General features: G+C 53.1%; 1 protein-coding gene across 1 annotated transcript in view; it reads right to left on the bottom strand.

The window, feature by feature from the left end:
* LOC108962489 (collagen alpha-1(I) chain-like) overlaps positions 1-17,763 on the bottom strand; it is an 83,726-nt gene that overhangs the window by 44,236 nt on the left and 21,727 nt on the right. Inside the window, exons 2-6 of the mRNA XM_050981143.1 lie at positions 6,325-6,472; positions 5,578-5,736; positions 4,325-4,520; positions 3,563-3,700; positions 1,651-1,692 (exon numbers count right to left, since the gene is read on the bottom strand). Coding sequence (XP_050837100.1) covers positions 1,651-1,692; positions 3,563-3,700; positions 4,325-4,520; positions 5,578-5,736; positions 6,325-6,472 — 683 coding nt within the window. The remainder of the gene's footprint in view (positions 1-1,650; positions 1,693-3,562; positions 3,701-4,324; positions 4,521-5,577; positions 5,737-6,324; positions 6,473-17,763) is intronic.

Raw genomic sequence — 17,763 nt, forward strand, 5'->3', positions numbered from 1 at the left:
AGCAGAAGTGGCTCAGCACCATCCACATCCCAAAGATTGCTCAGAAATGGCAATTTATACCTCAAAAAAAATAAAACCTGCCAAAAGGAGTGGGCTGCAATTCAGGTATCGCTGCCAGTGACAAACTCATCTATTGCCTCCCCCCATTATGTCTTCCTCTGCCATCACCCTGAGCCTCCACAATTATTTAGCTCTAATTAACAATTAAGGAATCCACCAATGTACTAATTTACTTCTAAATGAACAAAGGAACTAGAAAGCAGAGCTGTGGCCTGTGCCTGCAGCAGAGCTGGGCTGCTCCTCATTACTCCCAAACTCCTTTTTTATTCCTAATAAATCTCAATGCCAAAGATTCCAAAGCTTCTCTGCTCCTTATTAAGTGCTTGAAAAATAAACTTGTCCCAAATCCAGAATATTGTTCGCTTTCCCCTGCAGACCTATGAATTTCACCACTTTCCTTGTTATGGCAATGTCTTGCCAGGGTCTGGAAGAGCCCACAGGTGGGCATCACACCCCAGAGAGCATCCAGCAGGATGACAGAGCCCAGCAGGATGACAGAGCCCACCTTCCAGAAGTGCCCAGGAAAGGACATTTTGTGATTCTGGCACCTCAGTTCATTACAAACCCACAGCTCATCCCCTGAGCTGCTGAGCCCAGAGCAGAGGGATGGACCTGGCTGCAAAGGCCACTTGGCCACTTCCAGTTTGGAATTATCCAGGTGTAGCCAGGCAGTAGAAGCCAGCTGAGAGAGGAGAGACTGTCCCCAAAGAGTTAACAGGCACCAGGAGGGTGAGGGGAATGAACTCCAACTGCTCAGGCACACACACACAAATCTCAATTTGCATTTGCTGTCGGGTTTTCCCCTCAGGATGTGTTTGCGTGGACTCCAACAACAAATCTTGGCTAAAAACCCCAAATATAGCAGGAACACAAGGCCAGCCTCAGTCAGAGCACTCTCTCATGTCCCCAGCACACCCACAAGAGCTGGGGACACGCTCCAGGCTCCAGCTGGGGACAGAGCTCCAGCAAGGAGCTCAGCACCAGGAGCTCCAGGGGACTGGGGGCAGCCACCCCTCTCTCCCAGCACCAGATCCCAGGAAGCCACACAAAGGAGGGCCCCAGAGGCACAACCACCCCCTCCCACAGAGAGCTGCAGCCCTTCTCAGCTCCCCAGTGACAGCAGGGAGGGCCTGGGGTGCCTCCCCAGGCAGGCAGCACATCCCACTGTGGGCAGGAGCAGTGGGCATCCTGCTTTATCCCAAATCCTGCTGACCTCACCTCCTTCCCTGCAGGCTAATCCAGCCTGGCTCAGCTCCCAGGCAGATCCACAAATCCCCTGGGCAGGCATTGGCCTGACCCACCTCATTCCCTGCCCCAGCACCAGCCCCTGGCTCTGTGCAAATGCTCAGGAAGGTCACCTGAGCCCTCACCATGACCTCCACCAGCTCTGGGACACGGCAAGGAACGTTCAAACCATTAGAGAGAGAGCTTGCAGTAAAGAAAATAGCATATCAGCCAAGGAAGTCATAATTAGTGGCATTGTCTGGGTATTTTGGCTTTGCCTTATTGCTTGTTACAGCCACTCCTGTCCCCAAGACAGCCTGGGGGTGACAGCACAGGGACACAGGAAGGACAGTGCAGGAGCCATACCTGAGTAGATGAATCCTGGATTTCATTGGTTTCCTTTGGCACCTGCAGAGTTGGAGAGAGAGAAGAGGAAGAACATCACTGCCCAAGGACAGCACTGCCTCCAGCACGTGTTTATTGCTGGCTCCAGGACTGGGGAGCTGCCTCTGCCGGCCCAGGAAACATCCAGGGAATGCTCAGTGGGAGCCAATCCTTCCCAGCAACAGCAGGGAATGGCTTCTGATCAAACCTCTCAAGAGTTTGGGTGGGTTTTTGCAGTTTCTGTTGATTTGGAAGCTCTTCAGTCCTGAGGGGGGGCCTGTTACTCTGATATTTTTTGACAAATCTTTTTTGCCCAGGATTTTTTCCTGGGAAGCTGAGAAGCTTTAGAGAAAAATTAAAACGATAATTATTTGATTTGCTTTTCTTGTGTTTTGCTGTTTTGGAATGGGTTTAAACATTGTTTACCAACAAGTGATTGTTTCATTGGTTTCTGGTGTGAATGGTTTTGACTTAATGTCCCATCAGGGCCAAGCTTTGTTGGAGCTCTGGAAAGAGTCAGGAGTTTTCATTATTATCTGTTTAGCCTTCTGTCAGTATCCTTTCTGTATTCTTTAGTGTAATTTAGTATAGTATTCTTTATTATAATAGAGTACCATAAAATAATAAATTAGCCTTCTGAGAACATGGAGTCAGATCCATCATTCCTTCCAACGATTGGGGTCCCTGCAAACACAAGGGCCAGCAAGGGATGGGAACTGGGGGGTCCCACCTGCAGGCAATTTACTGATGCTTAAAGTGAAATTTCTGCTTTCTGGGTGAGACCCCAGAGCCATTCATGGAAGAGCTCCAGGCCTCCAGAGCTTGGGACAACAGAGGTTTCATTTTGGGATGACCAGGGCTGCACTGGCCCCTCGGGGTTACCCCAGCCACTCCTCTGTCCCCCCGAGCAGGAGGTGAGCAGCTCTGTGTCACACTCAGCCTGCTCCTCAATCCCTCACCAGCAGGGCTTGCCCACCATCCCTCCTCTCCAAATCACCAACACAGCCCTGCTGGGAGTGCAGCAGCCACGGCAGGGCTGTCCCAGCTGCCACCACTCCCTGTTCCCTGCCTGGCTCCAGCATCCCAAAGGAATCCCCGGGCAGGAGCCAGCCAGGGCAGTGCCCCATATCCCCTCCCTTGGCACTGCCCTGTCCCAGCTCCTCCCCAGCCCACAGACATGGGTTACACACCACGGGGAGGCTCCTGCCAGGCGCTGACATCCAGCACTTGCCTCGCTCCAGCTTTTTCCAGGCTCCTATGAAGCACTTCCTATGAAGGTAGCTGGCCCAAGATGTGAGGAATTTCCCTGGGCCAGCTCCAGCTCCTGAGGAAAGCCTGGCTGCTTCACATTTTGGGGATTTACGATGTGATCTGGGCTTTTTGACACAGATACGGTTGTTGAAAATTTGTTGAGTGCCGCAACGAAAGCAAAGTCCCCCAAACTTCCATTTTCCAGCAATGCTGGCAGGACAGAGGGACAGCCTCAGGAAGGATGATGTACCAAAGGGTGCAATGCTGCTGGGAGGGGGCAGGAATTCCAAAGTGGTGTCCAATTCCCAGGGACAGCTTTCCCCTCCTCTCAGAAGCTCAGCTCCAGCTGCGGCATTACTCAAAGCTTTCCCGTGCCACCCACAGGAGCACATCCAGTCACAGCCAGCCCCAAGCTTTCCCTGGATCCCAAACTCTCCCTTTAACTCACTCTCCTTGGCACCAAGCCCATCTGTGACCTGAAGGGATGGAAAAGAACCGCTCCCACCTCCTCCTACCCCATCCCAAACTGGAGGTCCCAGCAATTCCAGACAACACCCTGGGTTGGGCCTTTCCTTGGAATCGTGTGACACCAGAAAGGCTTGGCCCAGCAGTCCCTAAATGTGCCAGCTGTCCCCAGCCACACCTGTGGCCAGGCTGTTGGGAGCTCCCAGGGGGCCCTGTGGAGGCTGAAGGAGCCAGGGCAGGTTGAGTTGTAGCCGTGGCACTGCTCAGCAGCTGCTGCTGGGTCCCCCATCACGAAGGTGAGCTGTTGGAGAGCGCCCTGGAAGAGACAGAAACCAGAGTTTGTGCTCCTGCTTCTTCCAGAGGAGAGGGAAAGGTCTGGAAGGGCCTGCAGGAGGGGTCATCTCCAGCTTCTCACAGCCAGGGATTTCTTTATGGGATGGTCTGGGCAGTGAACATTCCCTCTGCAGCTTCAGGAGTTGCATGCAAAATGTCCCAGGCTGCTCCAGCCTGGCCTTGGGCACTGCCAGCCCCAGCTGCTCTGGGCACCCTGTGCCAGGGCCTGCCCATCCTGCCAGGGAACAGTTCCTAATTCCCAATATCCCATGTAACCCCACCCTTTGGAAGTTTGAAGCCATTGGACACACTTCCCCAACCAGATCTTTCCATGCTGACTGCACAGAGACTTCTCCTCATGGTCCAAGTCATGGCCAGCACCAGAGGAGGAGTGAAAATCGAGCCCAGAGGTGACCTGACTGCTGCCCTTGTGCTGCCCTGACCCAAACCCAAGCCCTCTGCACAACTCCAAGCCTTTCCTAAGTTCATCCTGCCCAAACATGAAAATAAATGTAGTTTTGGGAAGAGAAGGTGATGGAAATGGATTCCATCAGAGGGAACTTGCACCTCATTCACGCAGGTGGAGCAGACCCTGCCCAGCTCTCACCTTGAAGGGGATCTCGAAGGACTCGATGAGGCCTCCAATGATGATCAGCCCCTCAGTGTTCACTCCCATCCCAAAATGGTTGGACCAGCTGACTCTGTCCACCAGCCGACAGTCCACGTGCAGCTCCAGCCTCTCCAGGGAGATGCTGAGAGCCACTCGGTGCCAGTGCCCATCGCCCAGGAAGGACACTGGGAACCTGAGGGGAAGGGAGCAGGCACAACAACTTCACCTCACACCTGATCCAGGCTTCACCCCTTAGCAGCTCCGGGGTCCCTCAGGTGTCCATCCCCAGTACAGACACGAGGAACCATCTGAGAATTGTTACAACACCATCACTTGTTTCCCATGTGTTGTGGTGTGAAGCTATATCCTGTCCCTCCGGATATAGGGATAGGATATTGTGCCAACTTCTTCCTTCCCTTCCCCCTGCCCCCTTGCCCTCTTCCTGACTGCTGTCTGTCAAGTTCCACATTCCAGCAAGGGCATCGTGTGATTGGCAGCAGTTCCAAAGATGCTTCTCAGACCTGGGGTCATTGGCCTGTCCAGGTGTCACTGTCCCCTGAGACCCTCCCCCTCCCACCTGGTGGGTGGCTCACCTCTCCTCTCCCTCCTCCCTCCCTGTGGGTTTAAAAGGCACTGGAACCATGTGGTCTGGATTCTGTTGGAGCTGTTACCGAGATTCAGAGCTCTGTCACCCTGGAACAAACTCTGGATTTAACCCTCCGGCAGAACCCGCTCTTTTCTCTTCACCATCACCTGAACCTTTTCCACCAGAGCTAAACTGAGTTTCTACTTTGCTTGGACTCATTCTGAGTGCCTAACTCCCAGCCAGCCAAGGGTGTCTCTGAGGTGAAAAACCACAGCTGAAACCTTTGGTTCAGTGCACCAAGGCCGGACGAGCCCAGGCACGCTCCACTCTGCAATATTGGGATTTATATTCCAATACCTATGGATTTGTGGATGTCTACAACCACTTGAGGCAGCTGAGAAATGACTGGGGTTTGGGTCTTGACTGATCTCCAGGCATCTGAACCTTTTTGTTCTGTGCTTTGTTTCCCAGAGCTGCATCATTTTGGCAGAGTGGAGTTGGCAGAGACAAGCTGCACCAGGTCTGAGGGACATCACCTTCCTTCTGCTGAGGTGAGCTCAGCACTGCCCACAGCCCACCAGAGAGGGAAAGCCTGACCCTGGGCCTTGGGAGGAGAAAAGGAAGGAAGGAAAGGCAGGAAAAGAGCACCTGGGCTGGGACTTACTCGTAGAGTCTTCTCCTCGTGGTGACAAAGACCAGGCCGTAGGGGTTAACCCTGATCTGGAAGAGCACATGGCTGCGGTGGCTGAGGATGGTCACCAGGCTGGTGTCCTCCTTCAGGGAGTACCTGAGCTTCAGCAGCACACTCAGCTCATCTGCAAACCTGGTGGGAAGAGGGGACACGTGCCACTGTGCAGCTGCTGCTGTGTCACCAGCAGCTGAGCTCGTAGGATAAAAAAATTGAAGTCACGGCACAAACGAACGAGTGAGAAGGAAAACTAAAGGGAGAAAAGAGCCAACAATTGTTCCAGTTGAGAGGTTCAAAGAGAAGCAGCCAGGCCTAAATTAGCACTGCCCACACAACCTCAGCAAGGCGTGATGGGGCCATGCCAAGGTGTCCCTCCTGCACCCAGCCAAGAACCATCAAAGAACCCCAGAACAGTTTGGGTTGGAGGAAACCTTCAAGCTCATCTCATCCCACCCCTGCTATGGCAGGGACACCTTCCACTGCCCAGGCTGCTCCAAACCCCATCCAACCTAGCCTGGGGCACTGCTGGGGACAGGTCAAACTGTTCCAAATGTTCCAAAATGTAAGAAATAAAGGAAGCCCTGAGCTCAGAGCACAAAGTGGCTGAGTTATCTCCATGTCACCATGGAATGGGCTCTCCAAGGAGCTCCTCAAACCAGCAGCCAGGCCTTAGATGGTTTTTGAGCCCCAGCACCCCTTTCCCAGCCCCTGAAGGGAGGTTACCTGTCCCCAAAGGCCTCCCTGGTGGGGATGTTGAGGGTTGCATACTGCCCGATCTCCAGGGTCCTGCACTTGCTGTGGTCGTAGCCAAAGGAAACATTGCTGAGGTCCTGGGCATGGAGAGTGATTTTGTCCAGCAGGTTCACCTCATCTGCATTGGGGGAGAAGAGAGAGATGCTCAGTAGGCTCAGAAGCCTCCACTACAGGGCTCTGCTCTGTTTAATCTCCAGCGAGAGAAAACCAGGCAAATTGGACAACAGACCAAGCCTGCAGGAAGAAGAGTGTCAACCTGGGAAAATTCAAATTCAGTGCACAAATTCAGCAGACTCAGACCACCAAAACCATTCAGACAACTTCACAAACAGCCTGGTGAGCTTTTTGAATCACCACATGAGTTTGGAGGCCACTGTCCCAAGGATAGGAAGGGCCATTCCTTCCCCAGCTGTGGTGGTACCTTCACAACCACAGAGCTGGGATGCTCGGGGCTGTAAAGCAGAGCCTGGGACACAAATGCCCCAAACCACAAGTCCTGGAGCAGCTGGGTACAGGAATCCTGCTCATCCTTTCCCAAATTTCCCTGCTGATGCTCTAAATAAAGAATGGGACCCAAGGAGTGGGAGGAAGTCGCTGTGTCCCTCAGCATGTCCTGACCAGAGGGTGGGGACACCCCTCCCTGCCCAAAGCAGGGTTCAGCCCTATCACAGGGTCAGGAATTCCAGTGGGCATCGCAGGAAGGAAAGGATCCACTCCCAGAATGTGCTGTGAACTTTGGAGATGGTTTGAACAGGGGAGAGCCCCTGCCCTGGGCTGTTTGGCATCACCTTGAGAAGCTTTTCCCTCCCCTGGTGAACAGACCTTCTCTTCCCAAGTTCACCTTTAACAGAAGAATCTTTGAGCTACGGAAATACCTGAGGAAAAATGTGTTAAAGCTCAAGGTTTCTTCTTCCTCTTCACTAGCAAAAAGTCTTACAAACCTCGGACACCTAAAACCAGATCCCTCCAGTGTGGCAACAACCCTGCCAGCAGCAAGGATTGGGGACAAGGGGCAGGCTCACCTCAACAGCCCTGGCCCAGCCCTGCAGGATCACCCCAGACCCCACAGACCCTTTCCTGGGAGGGTCTGGACTATCCCACTCCATGATTTGTCAGTAGGAATTGTGCCAGCACCATCTGCATGAGCATCTGCTATGGCTTGGGAAGCATCCAGCCCCTTCACTCCCTGGCATTCCCGCTGTGGATGAGGTGTGAGATTGATCTGAGGGCAGACAAACAGCCCCGGGCACGCTGCGACCTGCCAGGAGATATCCACAGCCAGAGAGGCAAAATAACAAATCAATCAAGCAGAAAACAGCTTTGGTCTGCTTCAGACACTCTGTGTCACTCCTGACACCACCTCCTTGGAAGATTCTGCATGGGAAAGAGCCCTGGGATGGGAAAGAGGGGAAGGAATGGAGGAGATGAGGCTGTTTGTGGGGAGTTGGGATTTCCACAGGTCCCCACTTGGGCACAGTGTCCACGGGATTCCAGGCAACTTCTGAAGCTCTGCAAAATGAAGGTGCAGCAGCTTTTGGCAGCAGGAACACAAAAAAAATCTGGGACCAAGCCAGAGGGTGCAGGGTTGAGCCCCTGGGAGCCCTGGCCAGCCAAAACCCCCAAAGGCAGAGCCAGCAGAGTTTATCAGCATGGGAAATAATCCAAGAGCAAAGAGCTCACAGAGGGGAAAATATCAGGAATGTTTGTCCCTCTCAGCCCCAAGCATTTTTGGGAGTGATTCCCTCACTGCTGGCATCAATGGATGTGCCAGGACCTGCACAATTCCATCTCCAGGGGCTGCAGCCCCCACCAGGGCCCTGGAGAACACAGGCACTGAGAGCTCACTGGGTCCTGCCAGGGATGTGATTCCCACAGCTGCTGCAGCTCTGGGTGATGCCTTGTGCAGGCTGCCCTAGAGCAGGGGCTGGACAGAGCTAAAGAATAAAGCAGGGATTTATTAAAGGCCTCCATGGATCCACCTTGGGCAGCACCAGAGCCCAGCCAGGGCTGCACCCAAGATGACCCAAAATGGCCCCAAAATGCCCGGCCGGGCACGGGGTCTCTCCCTGGGATCAGCTCTGCTCCATTCCCACCTTGCAGTTCATTGTCCCAGCCCAGCTTTAGCCCAGGCACTCCCACCCTGCTTGTTTTTCTCTCTCCAGCCCACGGGGTTTGTGCTCCTGGGCTGAGATTTGGATCATTTGTCCTTGGTGCCCAGCTGGAGCAGGAATTGTTTTGTCTCCCTGCTCTGTGCACAGAGCTCCCCATCCCCTGATGGGAACCCAGACCCACAGACTAAAGCAGCACAGAACGTGAAACATAGAAAAGCCGAACCTGAGGCATCAGAACAGCCCTGGAATGAACACACAGGGAATATTCCCTGGGCTGGGCACCACTCCCTGCTCAGGCTCTGATGGCAGGGGATAAAGGGGGAGTGGTTTTAAACTAGAAGATCAATTTAGATTTATAGGTATGAAGTTTTTTTACAGTTTTTTTACAGTTGAACACTGGCACAGGGTGCCCAGAGCAGCTGGGGCTGCCCCTGGATCCCTGGCAGTGCCCAAGGCCAGGCTGGATGGAGCAGTCTGAGGCAGTGGGAGGTGTCCCTGCCATGGCAGGGCTGGGATGGGATGGTTTTTAAGGTCCCTTCCAACCCAAACTGTAACAGGATTCCAAGAGGAGGTCCCTGCACTCTCTGCAGCTCACTGTCCCACAGTTCTGGGGCAGGAGTTGCACAATGAGGTGGTTCAGGGCTGCATTCAGGGCTCAGCCAACACCAAAGTCTTTCCTTGCTGCCTCTCCCCAGGGTTGCCAAGGGCCACCTCTCCCTCCTGGCACAGCTGGGTTTGTGGTTACTGCAAGAACACCATGGATTTGCTGGACATTTCCAAGCAGGGTGATTTCCTCCCTTTGCCTTGAGCTCTGGGAGCAGACAGGCTGCTTCCCAAGGATTTCCTGGGAAGGGATTCCCAGCTGCAGGGGCTGTCACCAGCCCAGAGTGCAGGGTCACACCTTCCTGGCAGGGCATGTCAGGCTGCTGAGTGCAGCAGCCAGAGGCAGGAACAACCCAGGCTGTTCCTCTGCTACAGGATTTCTCAGTTTCCTTTACAAAATTCCCACTTTCTGTGGAGTTTTCAGCATTCCCAGGACCAAGTTGATTTATCTCCATAGCCAGGCTTCCCTTCTTCCAGAGGCCATCAGGGAGCAGCTCTGCCCATAAACACTCTTTCTTACCCCTGCTGAGCATTCTGGACCCCAAACCAGAGCTCACATCCCAGCTGTGCTCACCTTGGGCCCCCCTTGTCCTTCCCACTGCCCACAGAGCACATCCAGCACCCCAACCCAACTCCTCTGCTATTCAACCTCTGCCCAAACACCTCCAGAACAGCTGTTCCTGCACTGGGAAGGAGATTGCTGGAGTTCAGATCCAACTTGCTCCTAAAAGCAGCTCAGGGATCTTCCCAGGCATCCCAGTGCCAGGCTCACACAGGGGCAGTCAGGGAGGGAGCAGCTGCTGGGGCACCCCAGGACAGGCACAGATTCCAAGGGGGAGCAGCCCAGGCAGTGCCAGCCCCTGGGGAGATGCTGCCCAGGCAGCCCCAGGCAATCAGGGACCAGGTGCAGATCCCTCCTGGAGCACAGTCAGTGGGAAAGGGAAGCACAGGCAGAAGCTGGTGTAGAAGCCAGGCTGCAGCGAGGTGTAGAGTCCATCCAAGGGCAGAGATGGGACAGAGAGCAAAAGGACAAGGAGAGGAATTCCATCCAGGGAAGGTCCATAGCCCATCCAGGAGGCAAAGACCCCCACCAGAGCTCAGGCCAGGGCTGAGGGCACAGGGCTGAGCTTAAATGGGACTGCTGGGATGAGCTGGGGGTCCCAGGTCAGGCTGGCTGGGGTCCTTAAGGCCCACTGGTGCTCTCAGGAATCAGATGGGTTTCAATAGTGACTCTCCACCATCCCATCCCATCCCATCCCATCCCATCCCATCCCATCCCATCCCATCCCATCCCATCCCATCCCAAGGTGTTCCCTGAGGGGCACCCCCAGCTGCAGACACAGAAAAGTGACCACCCATGTTCTCCTTTGGCTCGTTTCAATGTGTGAAACTCCCACTGAGCTTTACTTTCTCCCCGAAAGAGGGAAATGAAGGAAAATTGTACCAAACAGCCAAAAACTGGGGCCTTGGAGAGCTCCTAGCAGGGTCTGTCAGGCTGAGTCATTTCCCCTGGATGTGGCACTGGCTGGAACCTGAAATAACAGGGCTGGCCAAGCCCTGGGGACAAGTCCAGGGGACAGCCCTGGCTGGGGAATGGAGCCCATGACATAATGGGCCTTTCCTCCCTCCAGCTGCTGAGTGCCTGATGGAAATGTCCTGCCAGGACTCTGCTTAGGATCACTCCAAGCTCTGCGTCAGCGAGGCTGGGACATCACAGCTCCAGACTGAACCAGGAGGGTTCCCTGCATTAGGGATGGAGAACCAGGGCTCCATGCTGGGCCTCACAGCAGCACCAAACAGGCATCCACACCAGCACAGCCCCCCTGACACCCCAGTGCTGCTCCAGCTCCCTGGCAGCCCACAGCTGGGGGAACTCTTGGAGGCTGTGTAGGAATGGGCCCCTGTTGACAGAGTGACAAAACCATCCTTTTTCTCCTCAAAAAGGAAAAGAGCCCAGAAGTTTCTCTCCTCAACAAGGTAAAGACACCTCATAGGACCTGGGGGATTTCACCTCAAATTTAAGGATAGCCAATTGGAAAAGAGCCAAAAAGTCCCACCTGAGCAATTAACTAGAAAAAGAAGAGAACAAAGAAACTAATTGCTTTTGTGAGGTGTTTTACCAAGAGCAAGAACCTCTTGCACCTGGCTGGGTTTTTCTCTATAAAGAGTTTTGTTAAACTCTTTAGCCTTTTATTAAAACCTTTTTGTTTCCAGCACTACCACAGAAGCCATCCTGCTGATTTTATGCCTTCCTAAGGTAGCTGAGCTAGCTTGGGTGTGAAATAGATCTCCAAAAGCTTATAAGACCTGGCTTGAGGAGACCCTTATTTCAAGGCTGTGCTTTACTTTCTCTGGAAAAAAAAAAGGCAACTTCCCACTTGTTTGGAACTCCCTGGTGGCTCTGCATGTTGGCTGGACAAGCTCAAGGACACCTTGACTGTCACTGAGTCATGAATGACACAGACTCCCGAGGCATTCAGAAGGCTAATTAGCATAAGAGCCCCATTTAGGTCATCCTCTCTTCTTTTAGAGCTTTGTTTGCTCCAGGTGGGCCTGATTGGTCATTTAATTAATAGATTTCACCTGGCTGGCTAATTAACAAGACACCATTTGTAAACAACCTTATGAGAATAGCAGGAAAACAGCTATTAGAAAAGCACCACCTGCAGGCTGTTTTTCATTTTTGGCTGTCAGTGTTTATCTCCAGCTCCCTGAAGCTTCCCAGGCCGATTCTGGGAAAATAGGATCCCAGAATCCCTGGGTTGGAAGAGACCTTCAAGATCATTGAATCCAGCTTAACCCCAACACCTCAATGCAACCCTGGCACCCAGTGCCACATCCAGGCTTTGTTAAACACACCCAGGGATGGGGACTCCACACCTCCCTGGGCAGCCATTCCAGAACTTCATCACTCTTTCTGTGAAAAACTCCTTCCTAATATCCAACCTGAATTTTCCTTGGTGCAGCTTATCTAGCTTTCCTCTCTCTATGACCAGAGAGCTGCCACCACACTTGACATGAAGTTTTTTGCAGGCAGCTTTTCCTGCTTCTCCCTCCATCCCAGAATTTCTCATGACTGTGCCCACAGCAGCCAGCACTGCCTGTGCCATTCACATTCTCTGAACAGAGAGACACATAATTCTCTCTTCTGGCATTCACATTCTCTGAAAAGTTCCTTCACCCAGGGTTTCTCTCCTGGGAAGCTGAGAAGCCTCAGAGAAAAGGAAAACAATTCTGATCTCATTTGCTTCTCCTGTGCTGTGCTGATGTGGAATGTGTTTGGAGATTGTTCACCCACAGGGGATTGTTCCATTGCATTCTGCTGGGAGTTGTTTGCACTCTTTGGCCAACCAGGGCCAAGCTGGGTCAGGGCACTGGAGAGAGTCAGGAGTTTTCATTATTATCTTTTTAGCATTCTGTCAGTGTCCTTTCTGTATTCTTTAGTACAGTATTCTTTAATATAGTACTATATTACAAATATATTTAATATATTATAGTATTATAAAGTATTATATTCTTTAATATAATATAGTATCATAAAGTAATAAATCAGCCTTCTGAGAACATGGAGTCAGGTTCATCATTCCTGCCTTTGTCAGGGCATTGCCAACAAATCCAACAACTGCCAGTGCCACATCCACTCCCTGCTGCTCCCATTTCCCTCCCCATCCAAGCATCCCTTTCCAAGGGTACTCCAGAAGGCACCTGAGGTGAGCTTTGAGCTGCAGCACTCCCAGCTCCCAGGGCTGGTTATGCAAGAGGATTGGAACCTCCTCCTCCTGCTCCGTGCTCCGGAGAGCAGGGATAATTTGGGTCTGACCCCATGGCTGCCAGTGCAGAGGGGCCAGAGCCAAGGCAGGAAGAAAAGGAACAAGGGCATTTCCCAGGGAGGACACCAGGCCCATTATGGAAGAGTGAATGCAGGCACCCACCCACGGAGAGCACAGCGAATTCCAGGGGAGAGAAACCTTCTGGGAAGAAAGAGCTCGGCTGCACGCATTGTCTGGGCAGGAAAAGGGAGCCCAGGTCCTCCTGGAGCTCATTGCCCACAGCTGCAGCTGTGCTGCCCCTCCTTCGTGCCTGCCCAGCACGGGGGCCTCTGCGGGGAGGGGATGGGGCTTCTGGGGACAAAGGCTGGGCAGCAGGAAGGGCTGCTGCAGGGAGGGATGACCCCAGTAAGGATAAGCTGGGAAAAGTAGGGCAAGTGGCAGGAAAGGAAGGAGCTTTGGGAGCAGGGAAGAGTGTCAGAGCTGCTGAAGCCACAGGGTGGGCACAGGAGTGTGCAAGGGGCAGCTCAGCCTTCAGCTTTATCCTGCTCAGGGCAAATCCAGCTCTCCAAGCCGTGAGCCAGCAGAGAAATCTCATCCCATTAATGAGGGGGACAGGTCTGGGAGGTTCTGTGCTGCCCTTGTGGGGCCAAGGCAAGGGTTTGGGACAGGCACCAAATGATATCCTGGAAGCTGAGCAAGGAGACCCCTCTGAAGGAGGGAAGGGCTGGGGGGAGCCCACAAGGACCAGCTGCTCTGCAGGGTTTGGGGGCCTCGCTTGATTTGGGGTTTTTTAATAGGAAATGAAAAAAGAAGCTTTTTTCAACTTTTCCCAGATGAGTCGAGAGTGCACAGGGAAGGGACCTTTAAAGGTCACCTCATCCAACCCCTCAGAGTTCCTCACCCATCCCCTTCCTGGCAACCCTGAGGGCTAACCCCACCCAGAGCTCCTGGTCCCTGGGGAGGTGCTCTGGTGTCACCCCAGCCGTGCCCAGCCCTCACCCCCCAGGCCACACTCACACCTTGGTGCATCTTCCATCCCCTGTTGTCATTTCCCCTCCAGATCCTCCTTCCCCTGCTCTGTGCATTCACCTCCTGCCCCTCCTGGAGCACTGAGAGCTCCTGGGCTGAGCTCAAACCTTCAATTGTCTCAACTAAAGCACCACGGAAATGATGTTTTATCCACATTCAGGGCTTAAAAGCTTTAGCCAGAGGGGCATTTTTGCATGGTTTTCATTTAAATCCCCACACAACTGCTCCTCAACCTGTTCAAGTTGGCCTCACAGCAATTAAATTAATTACTGGATTACAGGGAGTCACCATTGGAATTGGTGCACAGTGCCTATCCAGTGGATTCTGTGGGATTCCTTTAAAAACAAGAAATAAAAAAATCCCAATAAAACTTGTGTGACACTGAGTGGGGACGAGTGCCATAAACATTGGCCCTTGCTGTAGCTCCTAAATAAACTTCTCTTTATTGCTCCATTGTCAAAGTAATTAACAGCAAATTCTCCAGTCTCTCCCACTCCAGGGACTTGTTCCCAGCACCAGCTTTCCAAGAGCCTCCCTCTCTGTGGTTTCATAAAACACAACCCCGTGGTTTAGAGGCTTGGAAGACAAACAGAAATAAACACCAGAGCTGTGAAGGGATGATCCCAAAAGGCTGCTCTGGGTGGGTTGGACACCCCCCCAGGCTGGCAAAACACCCAGCCAGGGTTTGTAGCCCTGATTTTCAGCATCCTCTCATTCTGATCCCTGAATCCCAGAATCATTTAGGTTGGAAAAGACTTCCAGGACCACCGAGTCTGAGCTGTGCCCCATCCCCACCTTGTCCCCAGCCCAGAGCACTCAGTGCCACCTCCAGCCCTTCCTGGGTGTGCCAGATTGCAAGGCAGGATGTGTCCTGTTACCATCTGGATGGCAGGTGTCTGGTGCCAGGTGGGCAATTCCCTTTATCTCTCCCTGGGTGATCACAATCTCTCCTCCCTGGCAGGGGACATCTGCTGATAACGAGCTATTGAATGTCACTGCATGGCTGATAAGAACTATAACATCCCACTGTGAGATGTGAGCCCAGAGGGAGGAGCCAAGCATTGCTACCCAGATATAATCTGGAGATTCTGACACACCAGCACGGCTTCCCACTGGATTCCACAGAGGAACAGCAGCTGCTTCTAATTCCACGGATCTGCAGAGGAAGAATACACCCTTTCTCTACAGGACCCTCCTGCTCCAACAGAACCACACCTGTCACCTCAGGAGGACTGCAGCCACTTTTCCAACTGGACTGCTACCAACACCCTGACCAACAGGGTGTCAGGTTGAGTTCTGACTCTGTCAGTGTTGTTCTAGTGTATTGCATTGTTTATTTTATCCTTTTTTTTTCCCTATTAAAGAACTGTTATTTCCTGCTCCCACATTTTTTGCCTGAGAGCCCCTTAATTTAAAATTCATAGCAGTTCAGAGGGGTGGGGAGGGTTTGCATTCTCCATTTCAGGCTCCTGCCTTCCTTACAGGCACCTGTCTTTCCAAACCAAGACACTGGGACACCTCCAGGGATGGGGAATCCAAACCTCCCTGAGCAGTCCCTGCTGATTGTTTGGCAATGTTTTCCATGGGGAAATCCCTGCTGATGTCCAACCTGAGCCTCCCCTGGCCCAACCTGAGGCTGTTCCCTCTCCTCCTGGAGAGCACGTGGATGTTGGGGTGCAAACACCCCCAAACTCCTGAGAATTGTCTGGATTTGAAAGATTCCAAGGTCAGGACCACCAGGAGGTGCCTCCAGCCCCCAGCCTGGCTCTGACAGTGGGAGTGGGAGTGGGAGAGAGGAGAGGAGAGGATGAGGAGAGGGAGAGGAGAAGGGACAGAGTGTCACTATAGGGCACAAAATAATACAACATGGACATGCAGCTCTCTCAAGGGTAAAAGGAGAATATTTAATTTCTGACTCCAACATTTATAGATTTCCAAAAGTGACAGTGGATTGGAGGATGACAGTGCCACCTCTCCAATGACCATCAAATTTCTCCTCCTCCATAAAAGAATGCAAAACAATCAGTTATTTACATAAAGTGTATAAAAAAGTTCGCTACACAAATGTAAACACCAGAAGGCTTAAAAAAACTTTAAAAATCAGAGTGACAACAGAGTGAATCTTTCCTGCTGGTTCCTCCCAGCTCCCTGCAGGCCGAGGATTTGCTGACCCAAAGGCAAAGTTTGTATTATCAGGAGTGGAGCTCAAGTCCCTCCTGTCCTGGGAAGCTCTGGAGGATATTCCTGCAAGGATTCCCTGGGCACTCAGAGCTTCCATTCTCCTCCTCTTGAGCTCTCTGATGTTTTGTGGAGCCTCAAACCCCTCCTGAGGCAGGCTGGGTGTGTTTGTACAGCCTGAGCTGTGTGTTGAGGCCAGGCAAACGGGAGGAGCAGTGATGCTGAGCCAAGGTGTGTCTGCTCTCAGGTGACAGATGGCTCCTGGCACAGGTGCCACCCTCCCTGGCTGCCTTCCAGCACTGATTCATGCCTGCCTCACACATCCCCAGGGGTGTCAGGTTATCTGCAGTCTCCCAGCCTCCTCTGACACACCGTGCCACAGGAGCCCACTCAGCCCCAGAAGAAGGAGCAGAGCATGAGGGTTTTGGGGTGCAGCCCATCTGCATTTGCTGAAATGAGAGGAAATCCCAGGACGGGCTCCCTGGATGTATTTATTTGGATTTTCTCAGGCTGTAATCTCTCCCAGACATGTGTCTGCAGCAGCAGATAACACCCAGCATTTCCCTGCTCACTCAGGACACTTTTAATGCTGCTGAAATAACAGCCCAGACTGAGCCTCTGCCAGGCTTTAAAATAACTTCTCTGAGACAATGGAGAAACACTCACGGAGATCAGCTTGGAGTGGAGAAGGGGGGGACCAGGGTATCCCAAAAGTAATTTCCCATCAATTTGTAGCTTCATTCCAGAACCCTGACACTGCATTTCCTGCTGTAAGAAATCTTTCTGCCTCACTCACCTCTACCTTTTGTAGTTTCTGGTGTTGGTTTTGCTGATCCTGCTGGTTTTTGGTGAACAAAGGGGAGCTGGCAGTTAAATCAAACCCTTCCAGCTGCCTCCCTTCCCACAGCTGATGGGCAGCAGGGTTACAGCTCCTTGTCCTGATCCTCAACACGCAGCTCAGACTGTACAAACACACCCAGCCCGCCTCAGGAGGAGTTTGAGGCTCTACAAAACATCAGAAAGCTCAAGAGGAGGAGAATGGAAGCTCTGAGTGCCCAGGGAAGGGAACAGAGCTGGGGAAGGGTCTGGAGCCCTAGGAGGGGCTGAGGGAGCTGGGAAGGGGCTGAGCCTGGAGCAGAGGAGGCTCAGGGGGCCCTTGTGGCTCTGCACAGCTCCTGACAGGAGGGGACAGCCAGGGGGGGTCGGGCTGTGCTCCAGGGAACAGGGACAGGAGGAGAGGGAATGGCTCAGGCTGGGCCAGGGCAGGCTCAGGGTGGGGCAATTCTCTGCTGTCCATTGGGCAGTTTTCTTTATCTCTCCCACAGCCAACCCTCCCTCCAGGAGATCTCTGCTGTCCATGGCCAGGGAGTGTCCCTGCAGGGCTGATCAAATTCCACCATCCCATGGGGAGATGCTCCGCCCAGGGGAGGAGCCAAGCATTCCTACCTGGATCCAATCTGCCCTGGGAACAGCCCAGCAGCCTTTGCCCCCTGCATTCCCAGAGGAGCAGCTTTCTGCTGCCCTGCATTCCCAGAGGGAGAGCAGGCCCATCTCCAGCAGCCCTGGAGCTGCAGAGGAAAACTCCCCCCTTGTGCAGGATCCCTGCTCCAGCAGAACCACAGCTGGCACTGCAGGAGGGCTGAGCTCCCCTGGGATGGGACTGTGCCACCACCCTGAGCCCCCCTGGGATGGGACTGTGCCACCACCCTGAGCCCCCC

This window comes from Serinus canaria, chromosome 17 (genome assembly GCF_022539315.1).
Source record: "Serinus canaria isolate serCan28SL12 chromosome 17, serCan2020, whole genome shotgun sequence".
Lineage (NCBI taxonomy): Eukaryota > Metazoa > Chordata > Aves > Passeriformes > Fringillidae > Serinus > Serinus canaria.